General features: G+C 49.3%; 1 protein-coding gene across 1 annotated transcript in view; it reads right to left on the bottom strand.

Moving 5' to 3' along the window:
* The window catches only part of nbeaa (neurobeachin a), a 337,495-nt gene that overhangs the window by 83,575 nt on the left and 227,721 nt on the right, over window positions 1–26,199 (bottom strand). The window contains 10 exon segments of the mRNA XM_045690201.1: window positions 9,582–9,590; window positions 10,657–10,810; window positions 12,900–13,117; window positions 14,174–14,599; window positions 15,190–15,415; window positions 15,695–16,152; window positions 16,767–16,959; window positions 17,822–17,945; window positions 19,658–19,739; window positions 23,609–23,717. Coding sequence (XP_045546157.1) covers window positions 9,582–9,590; window positions 10,657–10,810; window positions 12,900–13,117; window positions 14,174–14,599; window positions 15,190–15,415; window positions 15,695–16,152; window positions 16,767–16,959; window positions 17,822–17,945; window positions 19,658–19,739; window positions 23,609–23,717 — 1,999 coding nt within the window.

The following is a 26,199-nucleotide window of genomic DNA, read 5'->3' as shown; positions in this document are numbered from 1 at the left end:
TCAGTTTGGGGTACCAGTAGGGAGGTAGAGAACAGGTCAGTTTGGGGTACCAGTAGGGAGGTAGAGAACAGGTCAGTTTGGGGTACCAGAAGGGAGGTAGAGAACAGGTCAGTTTGGGGTACCAGTAGGAGGTAGAGAACAGGTCAGTTTGGGTTACCAGTAGGGAGGTAGAGAACAGGTCAGTTTGGGGTACCAGTAGGGAGGTAGAGAACAGGTCAGTTTGGGGTACCAGTAGGGAGGTAGAGAACAGGTCAGTTTGGGGTACCAGTAGGAGGTAGAGAACAGGTCAGTTTGGGTTACCAGTAGGGAGGTAGAGAACAGGTCAGTTTGGGGTACCAGTAGGGAGGTAGAGGAGAGGTCAGTTTGGGGTACCAGTAGGAGGTAGAGCACAGGTCAGTTTGGGGTACCAGTAGGGAGGTAGAGAACAGGTCAGTTTGGGGTACCAGTAGGAGGTAGAGAACAGGTCAGTTTGGGGTACCAGTAGGAGGTAGAGAACAGGTCAGTTTGGGGTACCAGTAGGAGGTAGAGAACAGGTCAGTTTGGGGGTACCAGTAGGAGGTAGAGAACAGGTCAGTTTGGGGTACCAGTAGGAGGTAGAGAACTGGTCAGTTTGGGGTACCAGTAGGGAGGTAGAGAACAGGTCAGTTTGGGATACCAGTAGGAGGTAGAGAACAGGTCAGTTTGGGGTACCAGTAGCAGGTAGAGAACAGGTCAGTTTGGGGTACCAGTAGGGAGGTAGAGAACAGGTCAGTTTGGGGTACCAGTAGCAGGTAGAGAACAGGTCAGTTTGGGGTACCAGTAGGGAGGTAGAGAACAGGTCAGTTTGGGGTACCAGTAGGTAGGTAGAGAACAGGTCAGTTTGGGTTACCAGTAGGGAGGTAGAGAACAGGTCAGTTTGGGTTACCAGTAGGGAGGTAGAGAACAGGTCAGTTTGGGGTACCAGTAGGGAGGTAGAGAACAGGTCAGTTTGGGGTACCAGTAGGAGGTAGAGAACAGGTCAGTTTGGGGTACCAGTAGGGAGGTAGAGAACAGGTCAGTTTGGGGTACCAGTAGGAGGTAGAGAACAGGTCAGTTTGGGTTACCAGTAGGAGGTAGGGAACAGGTCAGTTTGGGGTACCAGTAGGAGGTAGAGAACAGGTCAGTTTGGGGTACCAGTAGGAGTTAGAGAACAGGTCAGTTTGGTGTACCAGTAGGAGGTAGAGAACAGGTCAGTTTGGGGTACCAGTAGGGAGGTAGAGAACAGGTGAGTTTGGGATACCAGTAGGAGGTAGAGAACAGGTCAGTTTGGGGTACCAGTAGCAGGTAGAGAACAGGTCAGTTTGGGGTACCAGTAGGGAGGTAGAGAACAGGTCAGTTTGGGGTACCAGTAGGGAGGTAGAGAACAGGTCAGTTTGGGATACCAGTAGGAGGTAGAGAACAGGTCAGTTTGGGGTACCAGTAGGAAGGTAGAGAACAGGTCAGTTTGGGTTACCAGTAGGGAGGTAAAGAACAGGTCAGTTTGGGGTACCAGTAGGAGGTAGAGAACAGGTCAGTTTGGGGTACCAGTAGCAGGTAGAGAACAGGTCCGTTTGGGGTACCAGTAGGGAGGTAGAGAACAGGTCAGTTTGGGGTACCAGTAGGAGGTAGAGAACAGGTCAGTTTGGGGTACCAGTAGGGAGGTAGAGAACAGGTCAGTTTGGGGTACCAGTAGGGAGGTAGAGAACAGGTCAGTTTGGGGTACCAGTAAGAAGGTAGAGAACAGGTCAGTTTGGGGTACCAGTAGGGAGGTAGAGAACAGGTCAGTTTGGGATACCAGTAGGAGGTAGAGAACAGGTCAGTTTGGGGTACCAGTAGCAGGTAGAGAACAGGTCAGTTTGGGTTACCAGTAGGGAGGTAGAGAACAGGTCAGTTTGGGTTACCAGTAGGGAGGTAGAGAACAGGTCAGTTTGGGGTACCAGTAGGAGGTAGAGAACAGTTCAGTTTTGGGTACCAGTAGGAGGTAGAGAACAGGTCAGTTTGGGGTACCAGTAGGGAGGTAGAGAACAGGTCAGTTTGGGTTACCAGTAGGGAGGTAGAGAACAGGTCAGTTTGGGGTACCAGTAGGGAGGTAGAGAACAGGTCAGTTTGGGGTACCAGTAGGGAGGTGGAGAACAGGTCAGTTTGGGTTACCAGTAGGAGGTAGAGAACAGGTCAGTTTGGGGTACCAGTAGGAGGTAGAGAAGAGGTCAGTTTGGGGTACCAGTAGGAGGTAGAGAACAGGTCAGTTTGGGTTACCAGTAGGGAGGTAGAGAACAGGTCAGTTTGGGGTACCAGTAGGGAGGTAGAGGAGAGGTCAGTTTGGGGTACCAGTAGGAGGTAGAGCACAGGTCAGTTTGGGGTACCAGTAGGGAGGTAGAGAACAGGTCAGTTTGGGGTACCAGTAGGAGGTAGAGAACAGGTCAGTTTGGGGTACCAGTAGGAGGTAGAGAACAGGTCAGTTTGGGGTACCAGTAGGAGGTAGAGAACAGGTCAGTTTGGGGTACCAGTAGGAGGTAGAGAACAGGTCAGTTTGGGGTACCAGTAGGAGGTAGAGAACTGGTCAGTTTGGGGTACCAGTAGGGAGGTAGAGAACAGGTCAGTTTGGGATACCAGTAGGAGGTAGAGAACAGGTCAGTTTGGGGTACCAGTAGCAGGTAGAGAACAGGTCAGTTTGGGGTACCAGTAGGGAGGTAGAGAACAGGTCAGTTTGGGGTACCAGTAGCAGGTAGAGAACAGGTCAGTTTGGGGTACCAGTAGGGAGGTAGAGAACAGGTCAGTTTGGGGTACCAGTAGTAGGTAGAGAACAGGTCAGTTTGGGGTACCAGTAGGGAGGTAGAGAACAGGTCAGTTTGGGTTACCAGTAGGGAGGTAGAGAACAGGTCAGTTTGGGTTACCAGTAGGGAGGTAGAGAACAGGTCAGTTTGGGGTACCAGTAGGGAGGTAGAGAACAGGTCAGTTTGGGGTACCAGTAGGGAGGTAGAGAACAGGTCAGTTTGGGGTACCAGTAGGAGGTAGAGAACAGGTCAGTTTGGGTTACCAGTAGGAGGTAGGGAACAGGTCAGTTTGGGGTACCAGTAGGAGGTAGAGAACAGGTCAGTTTGGGGTACCAGTAGGAGTTAGAGAACAGGTCAGTTTGGTGTACCAGTAGGAGGTAGAGAACAGGTCAGTTTGGGGTACCAGTAGGGAGGTAGAGAACAGGTGAGTTTGGGATACCAGTAGGAGGTAGAGAACAGGTCAGTTTGGGGTACCAGTAGCAGGTAGAGAACAGGTCAGTTTGGGGTACCAGTAGGGAGGTAGAGAACAGGTCAGTTTGGGGTACCAGTAGGGAGGTAGAGAACAGGTCAGTTTGGGATACCAGTAGGAGGTAGAGAACAGGTCAGTTTGGGGTACCAGTAGAAAGGTAGAGAACAGGTCAGTTTGGGTTACCAGTAGGGAGGTAAAGAACAGGTCAGTTTGGGGTACCAGTAGGAGGTAGAGAACAGGTCAGTTTGGGGTACCAGTAGCAGGTAGAGAACAGGTCAGTTTGGGGTACCAGTAGGGAGGTAGAGAACAGGTCAGTTTGGGGTACCAGTAGGAGGTAGAGAACAGGTCAGTTTGGGGTACCAGTAGGGAGGTAGAGAACAGGTCAGTTTGGGGTACCAGTAGGGAGGTAGAGAACAGGTCAGTTTGGGGTACCAGTAAGAAGGTAGAGAACAGGTCAGTTTGGGGTACCAGTAGGGAGGTAGAGAACAGGTCAGTTTGGGATACCAGTAGGAGGTAGAGAACAGGTCAGTTTGGGGTACCAGTAGCAGGTAGAGAACAGGTCAGTTTGGGTTACCAGTAGGGAGGTAGAGAACAGGTCAGTTTGGGTTACCAGTAGGGAGGTAGAGAACAGGTCAGTTTGGGGTACCAGTAGGAGGTAGAGAACAGTTCAGTTTCCGGTACCAGTAGGAGGTAGAGAACAGGTCAGTTTGGGGTACCAGTAGGGAGGTAGAGAACAGGTCAGTTTGGGTTACCAGTAGGGAGGTAGAGAACAGGTCAGTTTGGGGTACCAGTAGGGAGGTAGAGAACAGGTCAGTTTGGGGTACCAGTAGGGAGGTGGAGAACAGGTCAGTTTGGGTTACCAGTAGGAGGTAGAGAACAGGTCAGTTTGGGGTACCAGTAGGAGGTAGAGAAGAGGTCAGTTTGGGGTACCAGTAGGAGGTAGAGAACAGGTCAGTTTGGGGTACCAGTAGGGAGGTAGAGAACAGGTCAGTTTGGGGTACCAGTAGGGAGGTAGAGAACAGGTCAGTTTGGGGTACCAGTAAGAAGGTAGAGAACAGGTCAGTTTGGGGTACCAGTAGGGAGGTAGAGAACAGGTCAGTTTGGGATACCAGTAGGAGGTAGAGAACAGGTCAGTTTGGGGTACCAGTAGCAGGTAGAGAACAGGTCAGTTTGGGTTACCAGTAGGGAGGTAGAGAACAGGTCAGTTTGGGTTACCAGTAGGGAGGTAGAGAACAGGTCAGTTTGGGGTACCAGTAGGAGGTAGAGAACAGTTCAGTTTCGGGTACCAGTAGGAGGTAGAGAACAGGTCAGTTTGGGGTACCAGTAGGGAGGTAGAGAACAGGTCAGTTTGGGTTACCAGTAGGGAGGTAGAGAACAGGTCAGTTTGGGGTACCAGTAGGGAGGTAGAGAACAGGTCAGTTTGGGGTACCAGTAGGGAGGTGGAGAACAGGTCAGTTTGGGTTACCAGTAGGAGGTAGAGAACAGGTCAGTTTGGGGTACCAGTAGGAGGTAGAGAAGAGGTCAGTTTGGGGTACCAGTAGGAGGTAGAGAACAGGTCAGTTTGGGTTACCAGTAGGGAGGTAGAGAACAGGTCAGTTTGGGGTACCAGTAGGAGGTAGAGAACAGGTCAGTTTGGGGTACCAGTAGGAGGTAGAGAACAGGTCAGTTTGGGGTACCAGTAGGAGGTAGAGAACAGGTCAGTTTGGGGTACCAGTAGGAGGTAGAGAACAGGTCAGTTTGGGGTACCAGTAGGGAGGTAGAGAACAGGTCAGTGTGGGGTACCAGTAGGAGGTAGAGAACAGGTCAGTTTGGGGTACCAGTAGGGAGGTAGAGAACAGGTCAGTTTGGGGTACCAGTAGGGAGGTAGAGAACAGGTCAGTTTGGGGTACCAGTAGGAGGTAGAGAACAGGTCAGTTTGGGTTACCAGTAGGGAGGTAGAGAACAGGTCAGTTTGGGGTACCAGTAGGGAGGTAGAGAACAGGTCAGTTTGGGGTACCAGTAGGGAGGTAGAGAACAGGTCAGTTTGGGGTACCAGTAGGGAGGTAGAGAACAGGTCAGTTTGGGGTACCAGTAGGAGGTAGAGAACAGGTCAGTTTGGGTTACCAGTAGGGAGGTAGAGAACAGGTCAGTTTGGGTTACCAGTAGGGAGGTAGAGAACAGGTCAGTTTGGGGTACCAGTAGGGAGGTAGAGAACAGGTCAGTTTGGGGTACCAGTAGTAGGTAGAGAACAGGTCAGTTTGGGGTACCAGTAGGAGGTAGAGAACAGGTCAGTTTGGGTTACCAGTAGGGAGGTAGAGAACAGGTCAGTTTGGGGTACCAGTAGGGAGGTAGAGAACAGGTCAGTTTGGGGTACCAGTAGGAGGTAGAGAACAGGTCAGTTTGGGGTACCAGTAGGGAGGTAGAGAACAGGTCAGTTTGGGGTACCAGTAGGAGGTAGAGAACAGGTCAGTTTGGGGTACCAGTAGGAGGTAGAGAACAGGTCAGTTTGGGGTACCAGTAGGGAGGTAGAGAACAGGTCAGTTTGGGGTACCAGTAGGAGGTAGAGAACAGGTCAGTTTGGGGTACCAGTAGGAGGTAGGGAACAGGTCAGTTTGGGGTACCAGTAGGAGGTAGAGAACAGGTCATTTTGGGGTACCAGTAGGAGGTAGAGAACAGGTCAGTTTGGGGTACCAGTAGGAGGTAGAGAACAGGTCAGTTTGGGGTACCAGTAGGGAGGTAGAGAACAGGTCAGTTTGGGATACCAGTAGGAGGTAGAGAACAGGTCAGTTTGGGGTACCAGTAGCAGGTAGAGAACAGGTCAGTTTGGGGTACCAGTAGGGAGGTAGAGAACAGGTCAGTTTGGGATACCAGTAGGAGGTAGAGAACAGGTCAGTTTGGGGTACCAGTAGCAGGTAGAGAACAGGTCAGTTTGGGGTACCAGTAGGGAGGTATAGAACAGGTCAGTTTGGGGTACCAGTAGGGAGGTAGAGAACAGGTCAGTTTGGGGTACCAGTAGGGAGGTAGAGAACAGGTCAGTTTGGGATACCAGTAGGAGGTAGAGAACAGGTCAGTTTGGGGTACCAGTAGGGAGGTAGAGAACAGGTCAGTTTGGGGTACCAGTAGGGAGGTAGAGAACAGGTCAGTTTGGGGTACCAGTAGGAAGGTAGAGAACAGGGAAGTTTGGGTTACCAGTAGGGAGGTAAAGAACAGGTCAGTTTGGGGTACCAGTAGGAGGTAGAGAACAGGTCAGTTTGGGGTACCAGTAGGCGGTAGAGAACAGGTCACTTTGGGGTACCAGTAGAGAGGTAGAGAACAGGTCAGTTTGGGTTACCAGTAGGGAGGTAGAGAACAGGTCAGTTTGGGGTACCAGTAGCAGGTAGAGAACAGGTCTGTTTGGGGTACCAGTAGGAGGTATAGAACAGGTCAGTTTGGGGTACCAGTAGGAGGTAGAGAACAGGTCAGTTTGGGGTACCAGTAGGCGGTAGAGAACAGGTCACTTTGGGGTACCAGTAGAGAGGTAGAGAACAGGTCAGTTTGGGTTACCAGTAGGGAGGTAGAGAACAGGTCAGTTTGGGGTACCAGTAGCAGGTAGAGAACAGGTCTGTTTGGGGTACCAGTAGGAGGACGTGACACAGTGCTGGAAGCCCTTTATATTTGGGGACATGAAGAGGAACAGCAGCAGTGACAGCCAGGATGAGGGACGGTCATAGAATCAGCTAATGTTGACACCAAGTGTTCCTCAACTTGTTATTTATAAAGCGTCCAAGAACTAAGGTTGCTAGGATCAGTTTTGCCTCTTAGATCATAATGAATAACATTACATAGACAGGGGGGACCTGACCCTAGATCAGCACTCCAGCTCTGAGACGCTTTGTGAATGCGTGCCCTTATTGTGTTGGGATGCTCTGTGTCAACATGGCAGCCATTGAAATTGTAAATCACAAAAACGAGGTTGGTTAAACTCTGGTGTACTTTATATTCGGCTTTGGGAGTAGGAGTGGGGAAGGTGTGAGAGGGGGAGTGGCAGTGAAAGGGTATACACACACACACAGACACACGCTAGCCATGCGTGACAGGCTTCTATGCTCTTCTTAGCTTTGGCTTGTGAAGGCTACACACACATTTAGGACTAACAAACATTCTCTGTGCTCAGTGAGCCCACGTGCTTTGGGTTGGTGCTCATATCATATCTCTGGTTCGGGTTGGTACGCTACGCTACGCACCTCTCCCCCTGTCCCTCCGCCCCCCGGAACAGGGGTCACCTCCTCGCCCTTTGACCCTTTGTTGGAGTCGGCTCCTCCTTCTCCTCTCGCCTTCTTTAGGTTCCACACAGAGGGGAGAACACTATCACTCTATGTACCTATCTCTCTATCACTCTATATCTATGTACCTATCTCTCTATCCCTCTATCTATGTACCTATCTCTCTATCACTCTATATCTATGTACCTATCTCTCTATCCCTCTATCTATGTACCTATCTCTCTATCCCTCTATCTATGTACCTATCTCTCTATCACTCTATATCTATGTACCTATCTCTCTATCACTCTATATCTATGTACCTATCTCTCTTTCTATGTACCTATCTCTCTATCCCTCTATCTATGTACCTATCTCTCTATCACTCTATATCTATGTACCTATCTCTCTTTCTATGTACCTATCTCTCTATGTACCTATCTCTCTATCCCTCTATCTATGTACCTATCTCTCTATCACTCTATCTATGTACCTATCCCTCTATCTATGTACCTATCTCTCTATCCCTCTATATCTATGTACCTATCCCTCTATCTATGTACCTATCCCTCTATCTATGTACCTATCTCTCTATCACTCTATCACTCTATATCTATGTACCTATCTCTCTATCTATGTACCTATCTCTCTATCCCTCTATATCTATGTACCTATCTCTCTTTCTATGTACCTATCTCTCTATCTATGTACCTATCTCTCTATCTCTCTATCTATGTACCTATCTCTCTATCACTCTATATCTATGTACCTATCTCTCTTTCTATGTACCTATCTCTCTATCTCTCTATCTATGTACCTATCTCTCTATCACTCTATGTACCTATCTCTCTATGTACCTATCTCTCTACCACGCTCTCTCTATCACTCTATCTCTCCATGTACCTATCTCTCTATCACTCTATGTACCTACATATCTATGTATCTATCTCTCTCTTTATCTCTCTCCTTCAGGTTTGAAGCAGAGGTGAGATCTCTCTAGCTACGTATATACATATATTTCTGTCTCTCTCCGACTTTAGGTTCGAGAGAAAAATATGATATCTCCGTCTTTCTCCACCCTTCAATTCTTCATCTCTGCCATTCTATCTCTCCCTCTCTTTACTGTCACAAAGGTTCTTCTTACTCATGTAGTAAGTTCTCTCTCTCATCTATCAAAATGTTTGTTTCCCTGTCTGTGTCATTTTTCTCTCCGCTCTCTCCCATGTGTTTATCTCTCGATCGCTCTGTCACCCAGCATCGAGGCCATACCATGTTCATCCACAAGGTGGCGACATAATGAATACAAATATACGCTGAGTGAACAAAACATTAAGGACACCTGCTCTTTCCAGGACATAGACTGACCAGGTGAGTTGAGGGGGAAGCTATGAACCCTTATTGATGCCACTTGTTGAATCCTCTTCAGTCAGTGTAGATGAAGGGGAGGAGACAGGTTAAAGAAGGATTTTTAAGCCTTGACAATTGAGACATGGATTGTGTATGTGTGCCATTCAGAGGGTGAATGGGAGAGACAAATGATTTAAGTGCCTTTGAATGGGGTATTGTAGTAGGTGCCAGGCGCACAGGTTTGTGTCAAGAACTGCAACGCTGCTGGGTTTTTCACGCTCAACATTTCCTGTGTGTATCAAGAACGGTCCACCACCCAAAGGACATCCAGCCAACTTGACACAACTGTGAGAAGCATTGGAGTCAACATGGGCCAGAATCCCTGTGGAACGCTTTAGACACCTTGTAGAGTTTCATGCCCTGACGAATTAAGGCTGTTCTGAGGGCAAAAGGGGAGAGTGCAACTCAATATTAGGAAGGTGTTCTTAATGTTTTGTACACTCAGTGTATATACTACCTGTCTTGTCCCATACATCATATTATGAAATGTCTGAAGAATACCCTTCACTGAGGCAACAGTTTGAATATTATATTACTGAACAGAGATCCCCATCCATTCACATACACAAGCAGAGACAGTCCAGGAACAGAAGAGCTGGAATATTAATCATAATTACAAAGCAAATGTTAGTCCCAATGACAGCTACAGTAAACAACAGAGAACGTTAGTGAAAATATGTCAAGAGAAAGACAACTTACAGTGTTCGTACTAACCTTAGAACTCTGCACATGCAAAACCCCCGTAGAAAAACAGACGGGAAGACGAGAGGAAGGACAGAATACAGAGAAGACAGAGAGAGAGAGAGAAAAAAGGATGTTTAAAACAACGGCCTGAACTTATCAAATCAAGTTCAATATTTTTTTTTTTTTAAGTTTGAGAGCTGAGGGTTAGGTTTTAGTCAAAATACTTCAAAGTTAAGATACAAAAATCAAAGTAGTATTGTTTTTTTGTAAATTATAGAATGAACAAAAAGAACCAGAGAAAAGGTTGTTAAATTGAAGATTCATTTCACCCAATGTGTAAAAACAAGGCGCAAACCAGGGTTGGGGTCAATTCCATTTCAATTCCAGTTAATTCAGAAAGTAAACCTAATTCCAATTCCAAATTTCCCTCATTGAAAAGCATTGAAGAGAATTGGAATGTCAGTGTATCTCCTGAATTGTCACGATTCCCACCGACGGTGGCGCCCCCTCCTGCTCGGGTGGCACTCGGCGGTCGTCGTCACCGGCCTATTAGCTGCCACCGATTCCCTTTTGCTTTTCCCTTTTTAAATTTTTTTTTAGACACCTGTGGTCAATTAGCCATTAGAGGGGCTATTTAGTTTAGCTGGCCCGCTCCTTGTCGTGCGGGATTAATTATTGTTATCGACTGTCTTGTTCGTGTCGGCTTGGCATTGTCGCACCTTGTATTTATTCCACTGTGTTTGGGAACTTTGTTTTTTCAAAGTGTTATTAAAAAACAACACTCCCTGTGCTCGTTGCTTCCTGCGCCTCATTCCTAACAACCCGACTACCAACGCCATGGAATTGACCCCAACCCTGGTGCACACAGTAACCACTAGACGTAACCATGGTACACTAACCGCTAGATTGCCATGCTATAGAGGACAACAAAAGTAACACCATTTTCAAAAATAAACTGTAATTCCATCCTTTCTAGCCTGGCCAAGTAGCACCAACCAGGTGGGCTGTACACCACCAGCACACAGTAATCACCAGGCCTGAATAACACATGTTATCCTGCAGTTCCCCCTCCCACCAAGGTGGGGCAGCAGTGAGCCACACTTACAGAGGGGGAGGTGGCTGCAGAGAGCAGAGGGAGGATCCCTCCACAGGCGATGATGATGTTGTCCACCATCTGAGAGATGAGGTGTATAGTGTTGTGGACAAAGATGATGTTCTCATTGCTGTTCACAAAGTCCATTACTGACTTGGTTGAATGGCTGGAGAGAGGAGAGGAGAGGAGAGGAGAGGAGAGGAGAGGAGAGGAGAGGAGAGGAGAGGAGAGGAGAGGAGAGGAGAGGAGAGGAGAGAAGAGAAGAGAAGAGAAGAGAAGAGAAGAGAAGAGAAGAGAAGAGAAGAGAAGAGAAGAGAAGAGAAGAGAAGAGAAGAGAAGAGAAGAGAAGAGAGAGGAGGAAGAAAGGAGAGCAAGGATGACAGGAGAGGAGAGGAGGAAGAGAGGGGAGTGAGAACAGGGAAAGAGGAGAGTGAAGGGTCAATAATAAATGGTTGTTCACTAGAGGGAAATGTCTCCAGTTTATTTCAGTCTCTTTGTCTGTAAACAAAGCCAGTATTGTGACCGGGACGTACTAGACAAATAACTAGAGTTCAAAAGGTGCTCACACTCAAACCAAGGAATAACCCAAGGAGGAATAACCCAAGGAGGAATAACCCAAGGAGAAATAACCCAAGGAGGAATTACCCAAGGAGGAATAACCCAAGGAGGCCCGGGTCATCACAGTGTCTAGGGCGCTAACACAGTGTCTAGGGCGCTAACACAGTGTCTAGGGCGCTAACACAGTGTCTAGGGTGCTAACACAGTGTCTAGGATGCTAACACAGTGTCTAGGGCGCTAACACAGTGTCTAGGATGCTAACACAGTGTCTAGGGCGCTAACACAGTGTCTACTCAGTGTCTAGGGTGCTAACACACTGTCTAGGGTGCTAACACAGTGTCTACACAGTGTCTAGGGTGCTAACACAGTGTCTAGGGCGCTAACACAGTGTCTAGGGTGCTAACACAGTGTCTAGGGCGCTAACACAGTGTCTAGGGTGCTAACACAGTGTCTAGGGTGCTAACACAGTGTCTACACAGTGTCTAGGGTGCTAACACAGTGTCTAGGGTGCTAACACAGTGTCTAGGGCGCTAACACAGTGTCTAGGGTGCTAACACAGTGTCTAGGGTGCTAACACAGTGTCTAGGGTGCTAATACAGTGTCTACACAGTGTCTAGGGTGCTAACACAGTGTCTAGGGTGCTAACACAGTGTCTAGGGTGCTAACACAGTGTCTAGGGTGCTAACACAGTGTTTAGGGTGCTAACGCAGTGTCTAGGGTGCTAACACAGTGTCTAGGGCGCTAACACAGTGTCTAGGGTGCTAACACAGTGTCTAGGGTGCCAACACAGTGTCTAGGGCGCTAACACAGTGTCTAGGGCACTAACACAGTGTCTAGGGTGCTAACACAGTGCCTAGGGTGCTAATACAGTGTCTAGGGCACTAACACAGTGTCTAGGGCACTAACACAGTGTCTAGGGTGCTAACACAGTGTCTAGGGCGCTAACACAGTGTCTACTCAGTGTCTAGGGTGCTAACACAGTGTCTAGGGTGCTAACACAGTGTCTAGGGCGCTAACACAGTGTCTAGGGCGCTAACACAGTGTCTAGGGTGCTAACACAGTGTCTAGGGCGCTAACACAGTGTCTAGGGTGCTAAAACAGTGTCTAGGGCGCTAACACAGTGTCTAGGGTGCTAACACAGTGTCTAGGGTGCTAACACAGTGTCTACACAGTGTCTAGGGTGCTAACACAGTGTCTAGGGTGCTAACACAGTGTTTAGGGTGCTAACACAGTGTCTAGGGTGCTAACACAGTGTCTAGGGTGCTAACACAGTGTCTAGGGTGCCAACACAGTGTCTAGGGTGCTAACACAGTGTCTAGGGTGCTAACACAGTGTCTACACAGTGTCTAGGGTGCTAACACAGTGTCTAGGGTGCTAACACAGTGTCTAGGGTGCTAACACAGTGTCTAGGGCGCTAATACAGTGTCTAGGGTGCTAACACAGTGTCTAGGGTGCTAACACAGTGTCTAGGGTGCTAACACAGTGTCTACACAGTGTCTAGGGTGCCAACACAGTGTCTAGGGTGCTAACACAGTTTCTAGGGTGCTAACACAGTGTCTACTCAGTGTCTAGGGTGCCAACATAGTGTCTAGGGTGACTGTCTCTGGCCTCCAGAGCGAACACACACACACACACACACACACACACACACACACACACACACACACACACACACACACACACACACACACACTCACCTCCTCCAGACGTGTACATCTGTCTCCAGGGCGAACAGCAGGTCAGTGAGGAGGCGCTGGTGCATGGGCGACCACTTGAACTCTGGGATACGGAACATGGTGGTGCGAGGCCCGGGGCTGAACTGGCGCCGCTGCTCCTCTGTCATGGGCATCCCTCTGAAGCCCAGGTCCACACGCAGGTCCCGTTCCAACTGGGCCGCCGTACGACCGTGGAGAGCCTGTAGCGGGAAGTAGAGAGACAGGTCAAGGTATGTTGGCTAAAGGCTTCCACACGCTTTGGTTCCGGGGAAGGTGACAGAGATAAATAGCTAGGTCTCTATCTCTAACTCTACAACTGGGGAGAGGGAAACAATACCTGAGCTAAAACCAACAGTTGAAAGAACCTTATTATTGACAATAAAACAGCTACAGAAGCTAAGCTTACAGCTAAGTTAAAAACCATTTCAGAGATAATAACCACGGCTAAGCTAACAGCTAAGTTAAAAACCATTTCAGAGATAATAACCACGGCTAAGCTAACAGCTAAGTTAAAAACGATTTCAGAGCTAATAACCACAGCTAAGCTAACAGCTAAGTTAAAAACCATTTCAGAGATAATAACCACGGCTAAGCTAACAGCTAAGTTAAAAACCATTTCAGAGCTAATAACCACAGCTAAGCTAACAGCTAAGTTAAAAACCATTTCAGAGATAATAACCACGGCTAAGCTAACAGCTAAGTTAAAAACCATTTCAGAGCTAATAACCACGGCTAAGCTAACAGCTAAGTTAAAAACCATTTCAGAGATAATAACCACGGCTAAGCTAACAGCTAAGTTAAAAACCATTTCAGAGATAATAACCACGGCTAAGCTAACAGCTAAGTTAAAAACCATTTCAGAGATAATAACCACGGCTAAGCTAACAGCTAAGTTAAAAACCATTTCAGAGATAATAACCACGGCTAAGCTAACACCTAAGTTAAAAGCCATTTCAGAGCTAATAACCACGGCTAAGCTAACAGCTAAGTTAAAAACCATTTCAGAGATAATAACCACGGCTAAGCTAACAGCTAAGTTAAAAAACATTTCAGAGCTAATAACCACGGCTAAGCTAACAACTACAGCTAGGTTTGCTTTTAAAGTGTGAAAGTATTGAGATTATTAGGGATACATTTTGCTATTGTAGTTAGGCAGCTATGGACTTGTTTATCTGAAATCAGAAGTTAGCTATAGAGTTACCTCAACTGACCTAAGACACTTGAGGTAAGATATTTGACACATCGGGACGTGATACCTGAGTAGTGGCTGTGGTCTGGATCTTCATCTCCTTCCCATCATCAGACCTTTCTGTATCAGACGTGGTGCTCACCGTGTCACCTCCAGCCTTACCCCCCACCGCCTCTCCATCTGCCCCAGACGGACCCTCTCCCCCTGGGTAGCCCTGGGCCTGGATCTCAGCTGCCTGGCTCTCTCTCTGGGCAATGGAGCTGATGTCAGCCAGGGGGCTCTGGATCTTGAAGGGCCCGACCTCTGGGAGCCCTCCCTGGGCTTGGCTCAGGTCTGAGCCCCTGCAGGAGGTCATGTGGGCTAGGAGACTCAGGTCGTCGCTGGCGCTGGTGGAGGAGTGGACGGGGACAGAGCCTAAGGGGTTGGGCTGGTCCGGGCTGGGCAGAACCAGAGGGTCTGTGGTGGCCAGTGCTGGAAGCAGCTTCTCATCAACCTTAGGGGGAGATAAGAGAGAAAGATACCATTAAACATGTAGTCCAACATAGAGAAGGTCATGACGTCTCCCAGAAATACCACAACAACACATTGTTTCAATGGATGGTGCTTTCTCATTAAAAAAGGTGACACATTTTGATGTGAATGAGAAAGACAGAAAGAGAGGAAGAGAGGAAGAGAGGAAGGGAGGAAGGGAGGAAGAAAGAAAGAAAGAGAAAAAGGGAGTAAGGAAGGGAGGAAGGAAGGAAGGGAGGAAGGGAGGAAGGGAGGAAGAGAGGAAGGGAGAAAGTAAGGAAGAAAGAGCAGAAGAGAGGAAGGAAGGAAGGAAGGAAGGAAGGAAGGAAGGAAGGAAGGAAGGAAGGAAGGAAGGAAGGAAGGAAGGAAGGAAGGAAGGAAGGAAGGAAGGAAGGAAGGAAGGAACCAGGTAGTGTAGATGCAGCAGAGAGGCATCACACCTTCCTACAGTGAGATACCTCCTTGATACTGTGGAAATACAGAGCCAGTATTTATGACTCCTTATCATGTTGATACTACCACAGGAAATAACGGGAACATTCCTATTAAAACATACACATTTTTAACCCCTACCTTGCTGAAGAGGAATCCGTTGTTGCTAGGGACGCTGTCTTTCTCGTCGGCAAGGGTGATGAGCGGACCCATGTTCCCATCATCCTCCATGGCGCCAAGCCCCAGCCCCGTGACCACCGTCTCATCTTTAGATGCCAGGTTACCGTGGTTCCCTTTCAGCTTCTGCACCACGGCACTGTAGGCGCTGTCCAGCAGGGAGTCCACCTCCACCAGGGGCCCGTTCTCTATCCTCCCTCCTCCTATCCCTCCTCCTCCCAATCCATCCATCCTCCCTCCTCCTATCCCTCCTCCTCCCAATCCCTCCATCCTCCCTCCTCCTATCCCTCCTCCTCCCAATCCCTCCATCCTCCCTCCTCCTATCCCTCCTCCTCCCAATCCCTCCATCCTCCCTCCTCCTATCCCTCCTCCTCCCAATCCCTCCATCCTCCCTCCTCCTATTCCTCCTATCCCTCCTCCCAGTCCCTCCATCACTCCTCCTCCAACCAGTCCCTCCATCCCTCCTCCTCCTCCTACCATCCCTTCTGGAGACAGATCCAGGTCGTCTAGTTTGACCTCTGTGGCCTCCACCTTCTCCGCCTTGATATCCACCAGGAGGTCATGAACTTCGACCCTAACGCCTGACCCCTGACCTTCCTCCCCAGGGGTCAAAGCCTCTCTGTTGGGTCCCTTCACCCCCAACCCTAACCCGACCCCTCCCTCAGCAAGCAGATTCCTGGAGTCCCCTCCTGCTCCAGCTGCTCCTCCCTCTCCGTACTCGGCCTCACTCTCGGGGGTCTGGCTCTGGGAGTGGTCGTCCAGCTCGCGGATCTCCAGGTTGCCGTTGACGACGGGGGCGGGCGTGGCCGAGAGGCCGGAGATGGTGGAGACAGAACCTTTCTTTCCCTTCTTGATGTTCTCCTCCTCCTGTCGCTGGTACTCCTCGTACATCTTAGCCAGGTACTCCTTATGGGCCTCGTACGTTACCTTACAGAGGGGGAGACATAATCAATAACAAATAAATCAATAACATATTAGGTGATCTAATAACTGATAGGTTACCTTATAGAGGAGGAGACATAATCAATAACTAATAAATCAATAACATATTAGGTGATCTAATAACTGATAGGTTACCTTATAGAGGAGGAGACATAATCAATAACTAATAAATCAATAACATATTAGGTGATCTAATAACTGATAGGTTACTTTATAGAGGAGGAGACATAATCAATAACTAATAAATCAATAACATATTAGGTGATCTAATAACTGATAGGTTACCTTATAGAGGGAGAGACATGATCAATAACTAATAATCAATAACATCTTAGGTGATCTAATAATGTAGGTTACCTTATAGAGGGAGAGACATGATCAATAACTAATAATCAATAACATCTTAGGTGATCTCATATAACTGATAGGTTACCTACGCCAGAGATCAATAACTAATCCATCATTTGTTATCAACTTGTTATTATTATATGAATGGTACAAGGCTGATTGACATCTAGTAACACTTGCAATAGTCTTAACATAAACAAAAGAATACCCAGAACCCCCCCTGATTCCAGCCACCCAACAGGGTGTGTTACCTTGGAGTGAGCGATGGACAAAGTATCCACCCAGACCCTCCATCCCCCCCACTCATACTTGATGGCGTGGTACAGCAGGATCCTGAAGATGTTATACACCATCTCTGCTATCTTCTGTTCCTCTGGGCTCTTAGGGTTGATGTAACCCAGACTGAACATCCAGTCCTGCCAGACTGAACACTGTAACAGACAGCTACAGACGGACAATATATCATCAATAACACTGTAACAGACAGCTACAGACGGACAATATATCATCAATAACACTGTAACAGACAGCTACAGACGGACAATATATCATCAATAACACTGTAACAGACACCTACAGACGGACAATATATCATCAATAACATTCATACTGTGATCAATAACACTGTAACAGACACCTACAGACGGACAATATATCATCAATAACATTCATACTGTGATCAATAACACTGTAGCAGACACCTACAGACGGACAATATATCATCAATAACACTGTAACAGACACCTACAGACGGACAATATATCATCAATAACATTCATACTGTGATCAATAACACTGTAACAGACACCTACAGACGGACAATATATCATCAATAACACTGTAACAGACACCTACAGACGGACAATATATCATCAATAACATTCATACTGTGATCAATAACACTGTAACAGACACCTACAGACGGACAATATATCATCAATAACACTGTAACAGACAGCTACAGACGGACAATATATCATCAATAACATTCATACTGTGATCAATAACACTGTTAGGGTTGATAACACTAGATAGATGATGTCGTTAATATCTCAGTGTGTGTGTGTATGTGTGTGTTTGTGTATGTTTTTTCCTGTGTGTGTTCTGTGTGTGTTCCTGTGCGTGTGAGTATGTGTGTATGTGTGTGTGTGTGTGTGTGTGTGTGTGTGTGTGTGTGTGTGTGTGTGTGTGTGTGTGTGTGTGTGTGTGTGTGTGTGTGTGTGTGTGTGTGTGTGTGTGTGTGTGTGTGTGTGTGTGTGTGTGTGTGTGTGTGTGTGTGTGTGTGTGTGTGTGTGTGTGTCCTCACCGTCTGTTCTCTCGGCTGCTGCTGAACAGTTTGATCATGTCAGACAGGAACAGTCTCTTGACCTCCATCAGTTCAGGACTGGGACTAGAGCTCTTCAGCAAGGTCGCTACCACCTTCAGTATCACTGACAGAGAGAGGGGAGGGAGAGATGGAGGGAGAGAGAGAGGGGGAGGGGGGAAAGATGGAGGGAGAGAGAGAGAGGAGGGGGGAGAGATGGAGGGAGAGAGAGAGAGAGAGAAGGAGAGATGGAGGGAGAGAGAGAGGGGGAGGGGGGGAAAGATGGAGGGAGAGAGAGAGAGGAGGGGGGAGAGATGGAGGAGAGAGAGAGAGAGAGAGAGAGAGGGAGAGATGAAGGGAGAGAGAGAGGGGGGAGGGAGGGAAAGATGGAGGGAGAGAGAGAGGGGGAGGGGGGAGAGATGGAGGGAGAGAGAGAGAGAGAGGAGGGGGGAGAGATGGAGGGAGAGAGAGAGGGGGAGGGGGGAAAGATGGAGGGAGAGAGAGGAGGGGGAGAGATGGAGGGAGAGAGAGAGAGGAGGGGGAGGGAGAGATGGAGGGAGAGAGAGAGGGGGAGGGGGGGAAAGATGGAGGGAGAGAGAGAGAGGAGGGGGAGAGATGGAGGGAGAGAGAGAGAGAGAGAGAGGGAGAGATGAAGGGAGAGAGAGAGGGGGAGGGAGGGAAAGATGGAGGGAGAGAGAGAGGGGGGAGGGGGGAAAGATGGAGGGAGAGAGAGAGAGGAGGGGGGAGAGATGGAGGGAGAGAGAGAGAGGAGGGGGAGGGATAGATGGAGGGAGAGAGAGAGGGGGAGGGGGGAAAGATGGAGGGAGAGAGAGAGAGGAGGGGGAAGAGATGGAGGGAGAGAGAGAGAGAGAGAGATGAAGGGAGAGAGAGAGGGGGGAGGGAGGGAAAGATGGAGGGAGAGAGAGAGGGGGAGGGGGGAAGATGGAGGGAGAGAGAGAGAGGAGGGGGAGAGATGGAGGGAGAGAGAGAGAGAGAGAGGAGGGGGAGGGAGAGATGAAGGGAGAGAGAGAGGGGGAGGGAGGGAAAGATGGAGGGAGAGAGAGAGGGGGGAAGGGGGGAAAGATGGAGGGAAAGAGAGAGAGAGAGAGAGGGGGAGGGAGAGATGGAGGGAGAGAGAGAGAGGAGTGGGGAGAGATGGAGGGAGAGATAGAGAGAGAGAGGGGGAAGGAGAGAAAGAGGGAGAGAGAGAGAGGAGGGGGAGGAAGAGATGGAGGGAGAGAGAGAGAGGAGGGGGGAGAGATGGAGGGAGAGAGGAGGGGGAGGGAGAGATGGAGGGAGAGAGAGAGAGGGGGAGATGGAAGGAGAGAGAGAGGAGGGGGGAGGGAGAGATGGAGGGAGAGAGAGAGAGAGAGAGGGGAGGGAGAGATGGAGGGAGAGAGAGAGAGAGAGGGAGGGGGAGATGGAGGGAGAGAGAGAGAGAGGGGGGAGGGGGGAGAGATGGAAGGAGAGAGTGCATGAGAGAGCGAGAGAAAGAGAGAGAGAGGGGGGAGAGATGGAGGGAGAGAGAGAGAGAGAGAAAGAGAGAGAGAGAGGGGAGAGATGGAGGGAGAGAGAGAGAGAGAGAAAGAGAGAGAGAGAGGGGAGAGATGGAGGGAGAGAGAGAGAGAGGGAGGGGGTTAGTTTTCTCTAGATGTATTTTTTTGTGTTTCATATCACTCTGAGGTACAACTACTTAATCAATATTTCGAAGAGAGCAGCCAATAATATCTCATCTTTCCATGCATCCAAAATGGCATCCTAATCCCTATTTTAACCTTAATAAAGACTGACAGACAAAGACAAGTGACGGAGAGAGAAAGGGGTGGATTAGACACTTACTGGGGTTCTGTATCTTGACGGTAGAGTCAGGTTCTGGGTGAGGCTTGTGGACTACCTGGGTACACACCTGTTCTGTCAGAATCTACAGGGAGATAGGACAGTTACAGCTGTCAATCAAACAAAAGACACACCCCTTTCAGATATATTACACAAGTAAGACTTTATGAACAGGAAATAAGAAGTTATTGTAAACACACACATGGAGGCCTCCCGAGTGGTGCAGTGGTCTAAGGCACTGTATCACAGTGGTCTAAGGCACTGTATCACAGTGGTCTAAGGCACTGTATCACAGTGGTCTAAGGCACTGTATCACAGTGCTAGAGGCGTCACTACAGACCCCGGTTCCATTCCAGGCAGTATCACAGCGGTCTAAGGCACTGTATCACAGTGCTAGAGGCGTCACTACAGACCCCGGTTCCATTCCAGGCTGTATCACAGCGGTCTAAGACACTGCATCTCAGTGTTAGAGGAGTCACTACAGACCCCGGTTCCATTCCAGGCTGTATCACAGCGGTCTAAGGCACTGCATCTCAGTGTTAGAGGAGTCACTACAGACCCTGGTTCCATTCCAGGCTGTATCACAGCGGTCTAAGGCACTGCATCTCAGTGTTAGAGGCGTCACTACAGACCCTGGTTCCATTCCAGGCTGTATCACAACAGGGCCTAGATCGGGAGTCCTATAGGGCGGTGCACAATTGGCCGAGCGTTGTCCGGGTTTAGCCGGTGTAGGCCGTCATTGTAAAATAAGAATTTGTTCTTAACTGACTTGATGTCACGCCCTGACCTTAGAGAGACGTTTTATTTCCTCTAGTTTGGTTAGGTCAGGGTGTGATGTGGGGTGGGCAATCTAGTTTTTGTATTTCTTTGTGTTTGGCCGAGTATGGTTCCTAATCAGAGGCAGCTGTCTGTCGTTGTCTCTGATTGGGAATCATACTTAGGTAGTGTTCTGAGTTAAATAAAATTTCATCATGAGCACTTACCACGCTGCACCTTGGTCTCCTCCTTACGACGATCGTCACACTTGACTAGTTAAATAAAGGATGAATAAAACATACCTTGTTGTGTGTGTGTGTGCCCTGGGACCCAGAGGCTACCATCCCCCAGTTTTACACCTCTGGCCTTGGCTACTTTGTTGCTAGGGGGTTACCTAGGTCCTTCCAGGACTTTCTCCCCTGGCTAGTGTCATGTGACCTGGCCAGCTAATCACAGGCTGTACCAGTTGGGGGATCTCAAACCCCCAACACATTCGGTTGTTTAGATGAACAGAGGTCCAGAGAGATACAGGTCAGAGGACCTCTACACCACCTTAACTCAGCCCCTACTGAACCTCTCCTGACCCATCCACCATCCTGAACTGACCATTCAACCATTATCACCTCCACTAGTTCTCTCCTACTTCCTGGATGCCTCCACTAGTTCCCTCCTACTTCCTGGTTGCCTCCACTAGTTCTCTCCTACTTCCTAGTTGCCTCCACTAGTTCCCTCCTACTTCCTGGTTGCCTCCACTAGTTCCCTCCTACTTCCTGGTTGCCTCCACTAGTTCCCTCCTACTTCCTGGATGCCTCCACTAGTTCCCTCCTACTTCCTGGATGCCTCCACTAGTTCCCTCCTACTTCCTGGATGCCTCCACTAGTTCCCTCCTACTTCCTGGTTGCCTCCACTAGTTCTCTCCTACTTCCTAGTTGCCTCCACTAGTTCCCTCCTACTTCCTGGTTGCCTCCACTAGTTCCCTCCTACTTCCTGGTTGCCTCCACTAGTTCCCTCCTGGTTGCCTCCACTAGTTCCCTCCAGGTTGCCTCCACTAGTTACTTCCTACTTCCGGGTTGCCTCCACTAGTTCCCTCCTACTTCCTGGTTGCCTCCATTAGTTCCCTCCTACTTCCTGGTTGCCTCCACTAGTTCTCTCCTACTTCCTGGTTGCCTCCACTAGTTCCCTCCTACTTCCTGGTTGCCTCCACTAGTTCCCTCCTGGTTGCCTCCACTAGTTCCCTCCTACTTCCTGGTTGCCTCCACTAGTTCCCTCCTACTTCCTGGTTGCCTCCACTAGTTCCCTCCTGGTTGCCTCCACTAGTTCCCTCCTACTTCCTGGTTGCCTCCACTAGTTCCCTCCTGGTTGCCTCCACTAGTTTCCTCCTACTTCCTGGATGCCTCCACTAGTTCCCTACTACTTCCTGGATGCCTCCACTAGTTCTCTCCTACTTCCTGGTTGCCTCCACTAGTTCCCTCCTACTTCCTGGTTGCCTCCACTAGTTCCCTCCTACTTCCTGGTTGCCTCCACTAGTTCCCTCCTGGTTGCCTCCACTAGTTCCTTCCTACTTCCTGGTTGCCTCCACTAGTTCTCTCCTACTTCCTAGTTGCCTCCACTAGTTCCCTCCTACTTCCTGGTTGCCTCCACTAGTTCTCTCCTACTTCCTAGTTGCCTCCACTAGTTCCCTCCTACTTCCAGGTTGCCTCCACTAGTTCCCTCCTGGTTGCCTCCACTAGTTCTCTCCTACTTCCTAGTTGCCTCCACTAGTTCCCTCCTACTTCCTGGTTGCCTCCACTAGTTCCCTCCTGGTTGCCTCCACTAGTTCCCTCCTACTTCCTGGTTGCCTCCACTAGTTCCCTCCTGGTTGCCTCCACTAGTTCCCTCCTACTTCCTGGTTGCCTCCACTAGTTCTCTCCTACTTCCTAGTTGCCTCCACTAGTTCTCTCCTACTTCCTAGTTGCCTCCACTAGTTCCCTCCTACTTCCTGGTTGCCTCCACTAGTTCCCTCCTACTTCCTGGTTGCCTCCACTAGTTCCCTCCAGGTTGCCTCCACTAGTTCCTTCCTACTTCCAGGTTGCCTCCACTAGTTACTTCCTACTTCCGGGTTGCCTCCACTAGTTCCCTCCTACTTCCTGGTTGCCTCCATTAGTTCCCTCCTACTTCCTGGTTGCCTCCACTAGTTCTCTCCTACTTCCTGGTTGCCTCCACTAGTTCCCTCCTACTTCCTGGTTGCCTCCACTAGTTCCCTCCTGGTTGCCTCCACTAGTTCCCTCCTACTTCCTGGTTGCCTCCACTAGTTCCCTCCTACTTCCTGGTTGCCTCCACTAGTTCCCTCCTGGTTGCCTCCACTAGTTCCCTCCTACTTCCTGGTTGCCTCCACTAGTTCCCTCCTGGTTGCCTCCACTAGTTTCCTCCTACTTCCTGGATGCCTCCACTAGTTCCCTACTACTTCCTGGATGCCTCCACTAGTTCTCTCCTACTTCCTGGTTGCCTCCACTAGTTCCCTCCTACTTCCTGGTTGCCTCCACTAGTTCCCTCCTACTTCCTGGTTGCCTCCACTAGTTCCCTCCTGGTTGCCTCCACTAGTTCTCTCCTACTTCCTGGTTGCCTCCACTAGTTCTCTCCTACTTCCTAGTTGCCTCCACTAGTTCCCTCCTGGTTGCCTCCACTAGTTCCCTCCTACTTCCTGGTTGCCTCCACTAGTTCTCTCCTACTTCCTAGTTGCCTCCACTAGTTCCCTCCTACTTCCTGGTTGCCTCCACTAGTTCCCTCCTGGTTGCCTCCACTAGTTCCCTCCTACTTCCTGGTTGCCTCCACTAGTTCCCTCCTGGTTGCCTCCACTAGTTCCCTCCTACTTCCTGGTTGCCTCCACTAGTTCTCTCCTACTTCCTAGTTCCCTCCACTAGTTCCCTCCTACTTCCTGGTTGCCTCCGCTAGTTCCCTCCAGGTTGCCTCCACTAGTTCCCTCCTGGTTGCCTCCACTAGTTCCTTCCTACTTCCTGGTTGCCTCCACTAGTTCCCTCCTACTTCCTGGTTGCTGTGTGTTATTTACATCTGTCTCCTACAGTTCATTGCCACGCCCTCTAACAGGGATGATGTCTAAACCGGCACCTCTATCAAGACCACCACCAGTTGCTGGCGCTCTTTTTCAGTGTGTGTGTGTGTGTGTGTGTGTGCGTGCGTGTGTGTGTGTGTGTTACCTACCTCATAGAGTGTGTTGTAGGTGGTGACGCTGACTGTGTTGGTGTGGATCATCAGCCTCTCTCCCAGCAGGGTGAACAGGCTGTGTGTGTGCATGATCTCCACCTTCCTCCTGCACCAATACACACACACACACACACACACACACACACACACACACACACACACACACACACACACACACACACACAAACACAAATAAAAAATATTTTTAATTGTGAGTGATGATTGTATCAATAAGGTTATAAATAAGACAGACTATCATTATAAGAATGTTGTCTAACATCAAATCTCATGTCACACACACACACACACACACACACACACACACACACACACACACACACACACACACACACACACACACACACACACACACACACACACACACCAGGTCTGTCTCTGTCAGGGGCCTTATCACCGCCTGGCCAAGACAGGAAGAAGCTAGTGGAGCTGTCAGTTACCATGGCGCCCAGGGGATGGAGGAAGACAGGAAGCAGCTAGTGGAGCTGTCAGTTACCATGATGCCCGGGGGACAGAGGAAGCAATAAATGACAACAACAAATCGCCACAGCAACCAACTGGCAAAGCCGACAGCACGTTGCCATGACAACAACTGAACGTTCCATAAAACCATAAGTGAACATCCAGCAGCGATCTCTCCTCTCCTCTCCTCTCACTCAGACTGGAGACAGATCTCTCTTCTCTCCTCTCACTCAGACTGGAGACAGATCTCTCCTCTCCTCTCCTCTCACTCAGACTGGAGACAGATCTCTCCTCTCGTCTCACTCAGGCTGGAGACAGAACTCCTCTCCTCTCACTCAGACTGGAGACAGATCTCTCCTCTCCTCTCCTCTCACTCAGACTGGAGACAGATCTCTCCTCTCATTCAGACTGGAGACAGATCTCTCCTCTCCTTTCACTCAGACTGGAGACAGATCTCTCCTCTCCTCTCCTCTCACTCAGACTGGAGACAGATCTCTCTTCTCCTCTCATTCAGACTGGAGACAGATGTCTCCTCTCCTCTCACTCAGACTGGAGACAGATCTCCTCTCCTCTCATTCAGACTGGAGACAGATCTCTCCTCTCCTCTCCTCTCACTCAGACTGGAGACAGATCTCCTCTCCTCTCACTCAGACTGGAGACAGATCTCCTCTCCTCTCATTCACACTGGAGACAGATCTCTCCTCTCCTCTCACTCAGACTGGAGACAGATCTCCTCTCCTCTCACTCAGACTGGAGACAGATCTCTCCTCTCATTCAGACTGGAGACAGATCTCTCCTCTCCTCTCACTCAGACTGGAGACAGATCTCCTCTCCTCTCACTCAGACTGGAGACAGATCTCTCCTCTCATTCAGACTGGAGACAGATCTCTCCTCTCCTCTCATTCAGACTGGAGACAGATCTCTCCTCTCATTCAGACTGGAGACAGATCTCTCCTCTCCTCTCACTCAGACTGGAGACAGATCTCCTCTCCTCCAGACTGGAGACAGATCTCTCCTCTCATTCAGACTGGAGACAGATCTCTCCTCTCCTCTCATTCAGACTGGAGACAGATCTCTCCTCTCCTCTCCTCTCACTCAGACTGGAGACAGATCTCCTCTCCTCCAGACTGGAGACAGATCTCTCCTCTCATTCAGACTGGAGACAGATCTCTCCTCTCATTCAGACTGGAGACAGATCTCTCCTCTCCTCTCATTCAGACTGGAGACAGATCTCTCCTCTCAATCAGACTGGAGACAGATCTCCTCTCCTCTCATTCAGACTGGAGACAGATCTCTCCCCTCCTCTCATTCAGACTGGAGACAGATCTCCTCTCCTCTCATTCAGACTGGAGACATATCTCTCCTCTCCTCTCCTCTCACTCAGACTGGAGACAGATCTCTCCTCTCATTCAGACTGGAGACAGATCTCTCCTCTCATTCAGACTGGAGACAGATCTCTCCTCTCATTCAGACTGGAGACAGATCTCTTCTCCTCTCACTCAGACTGGAGACAGATCTCTCTTCTCATTCAGACTGGAGACAGATCTCTCCTCTCATTCAGACTGGAGACAGATCTCTCCTCTCATTCAGACTGGAGACAGATCTCTCCTCTCCTCTCATTCAGACTGGAGACAGATCTCCTCTCCTCTCATTCAGACTGGAGACAGATCTCTACTCTCATTCAGACTGGAGACAGATCTCTCCTCTCCTCTCATTCAGACTGGAGACAGATCTCTCCTCTCCTCCAGACTGGAGACAGATCTCTCCTCTCCTCTCATTCAGACTGGAGACAGATCTCTCCTCTCATTCAGACTGGAGACAGATCTCTCCTCTCCTCTCACTCAGACTGGAGACAGATCTCTCTTCTCCTCTCATTCAGACTGGAGACAGATCTCTCCTCTCCTCTCACTCAGACTGGAGACAGATCTCCTCTCCTCTCATTCAGACTGGAGACAGATCTCTCCTCTCCTCTCCTCTCACTCAGACTGGAGACAGATCTCCTCTCCTCTCTCTCAGACTGGAGACAGATCTCCTCTCCTCTCATTCAGACTGGAGACAGATCTCTCCTCTCCTCTCACTCAGACTGGAGACAGATCTCCTCTCCTCTC

The sequence above is a fragment of the Salmo salar genome, chromosome ssa11 (genome assembly GCF_905237065.1).
Source record: "Salmo salar chromosome ssa11, Ssal_v3.1, whole genome shotgun sequence".
Lineage (NCBI taxonomy): Eukaryota > Metazoa > Chordata > Actinopteri > Salmoniformes > Salmonidae > Salmo > Salmo salar.
This window is presented reverse-complemented; position numbering and strand designations above follow the sequence as displayed.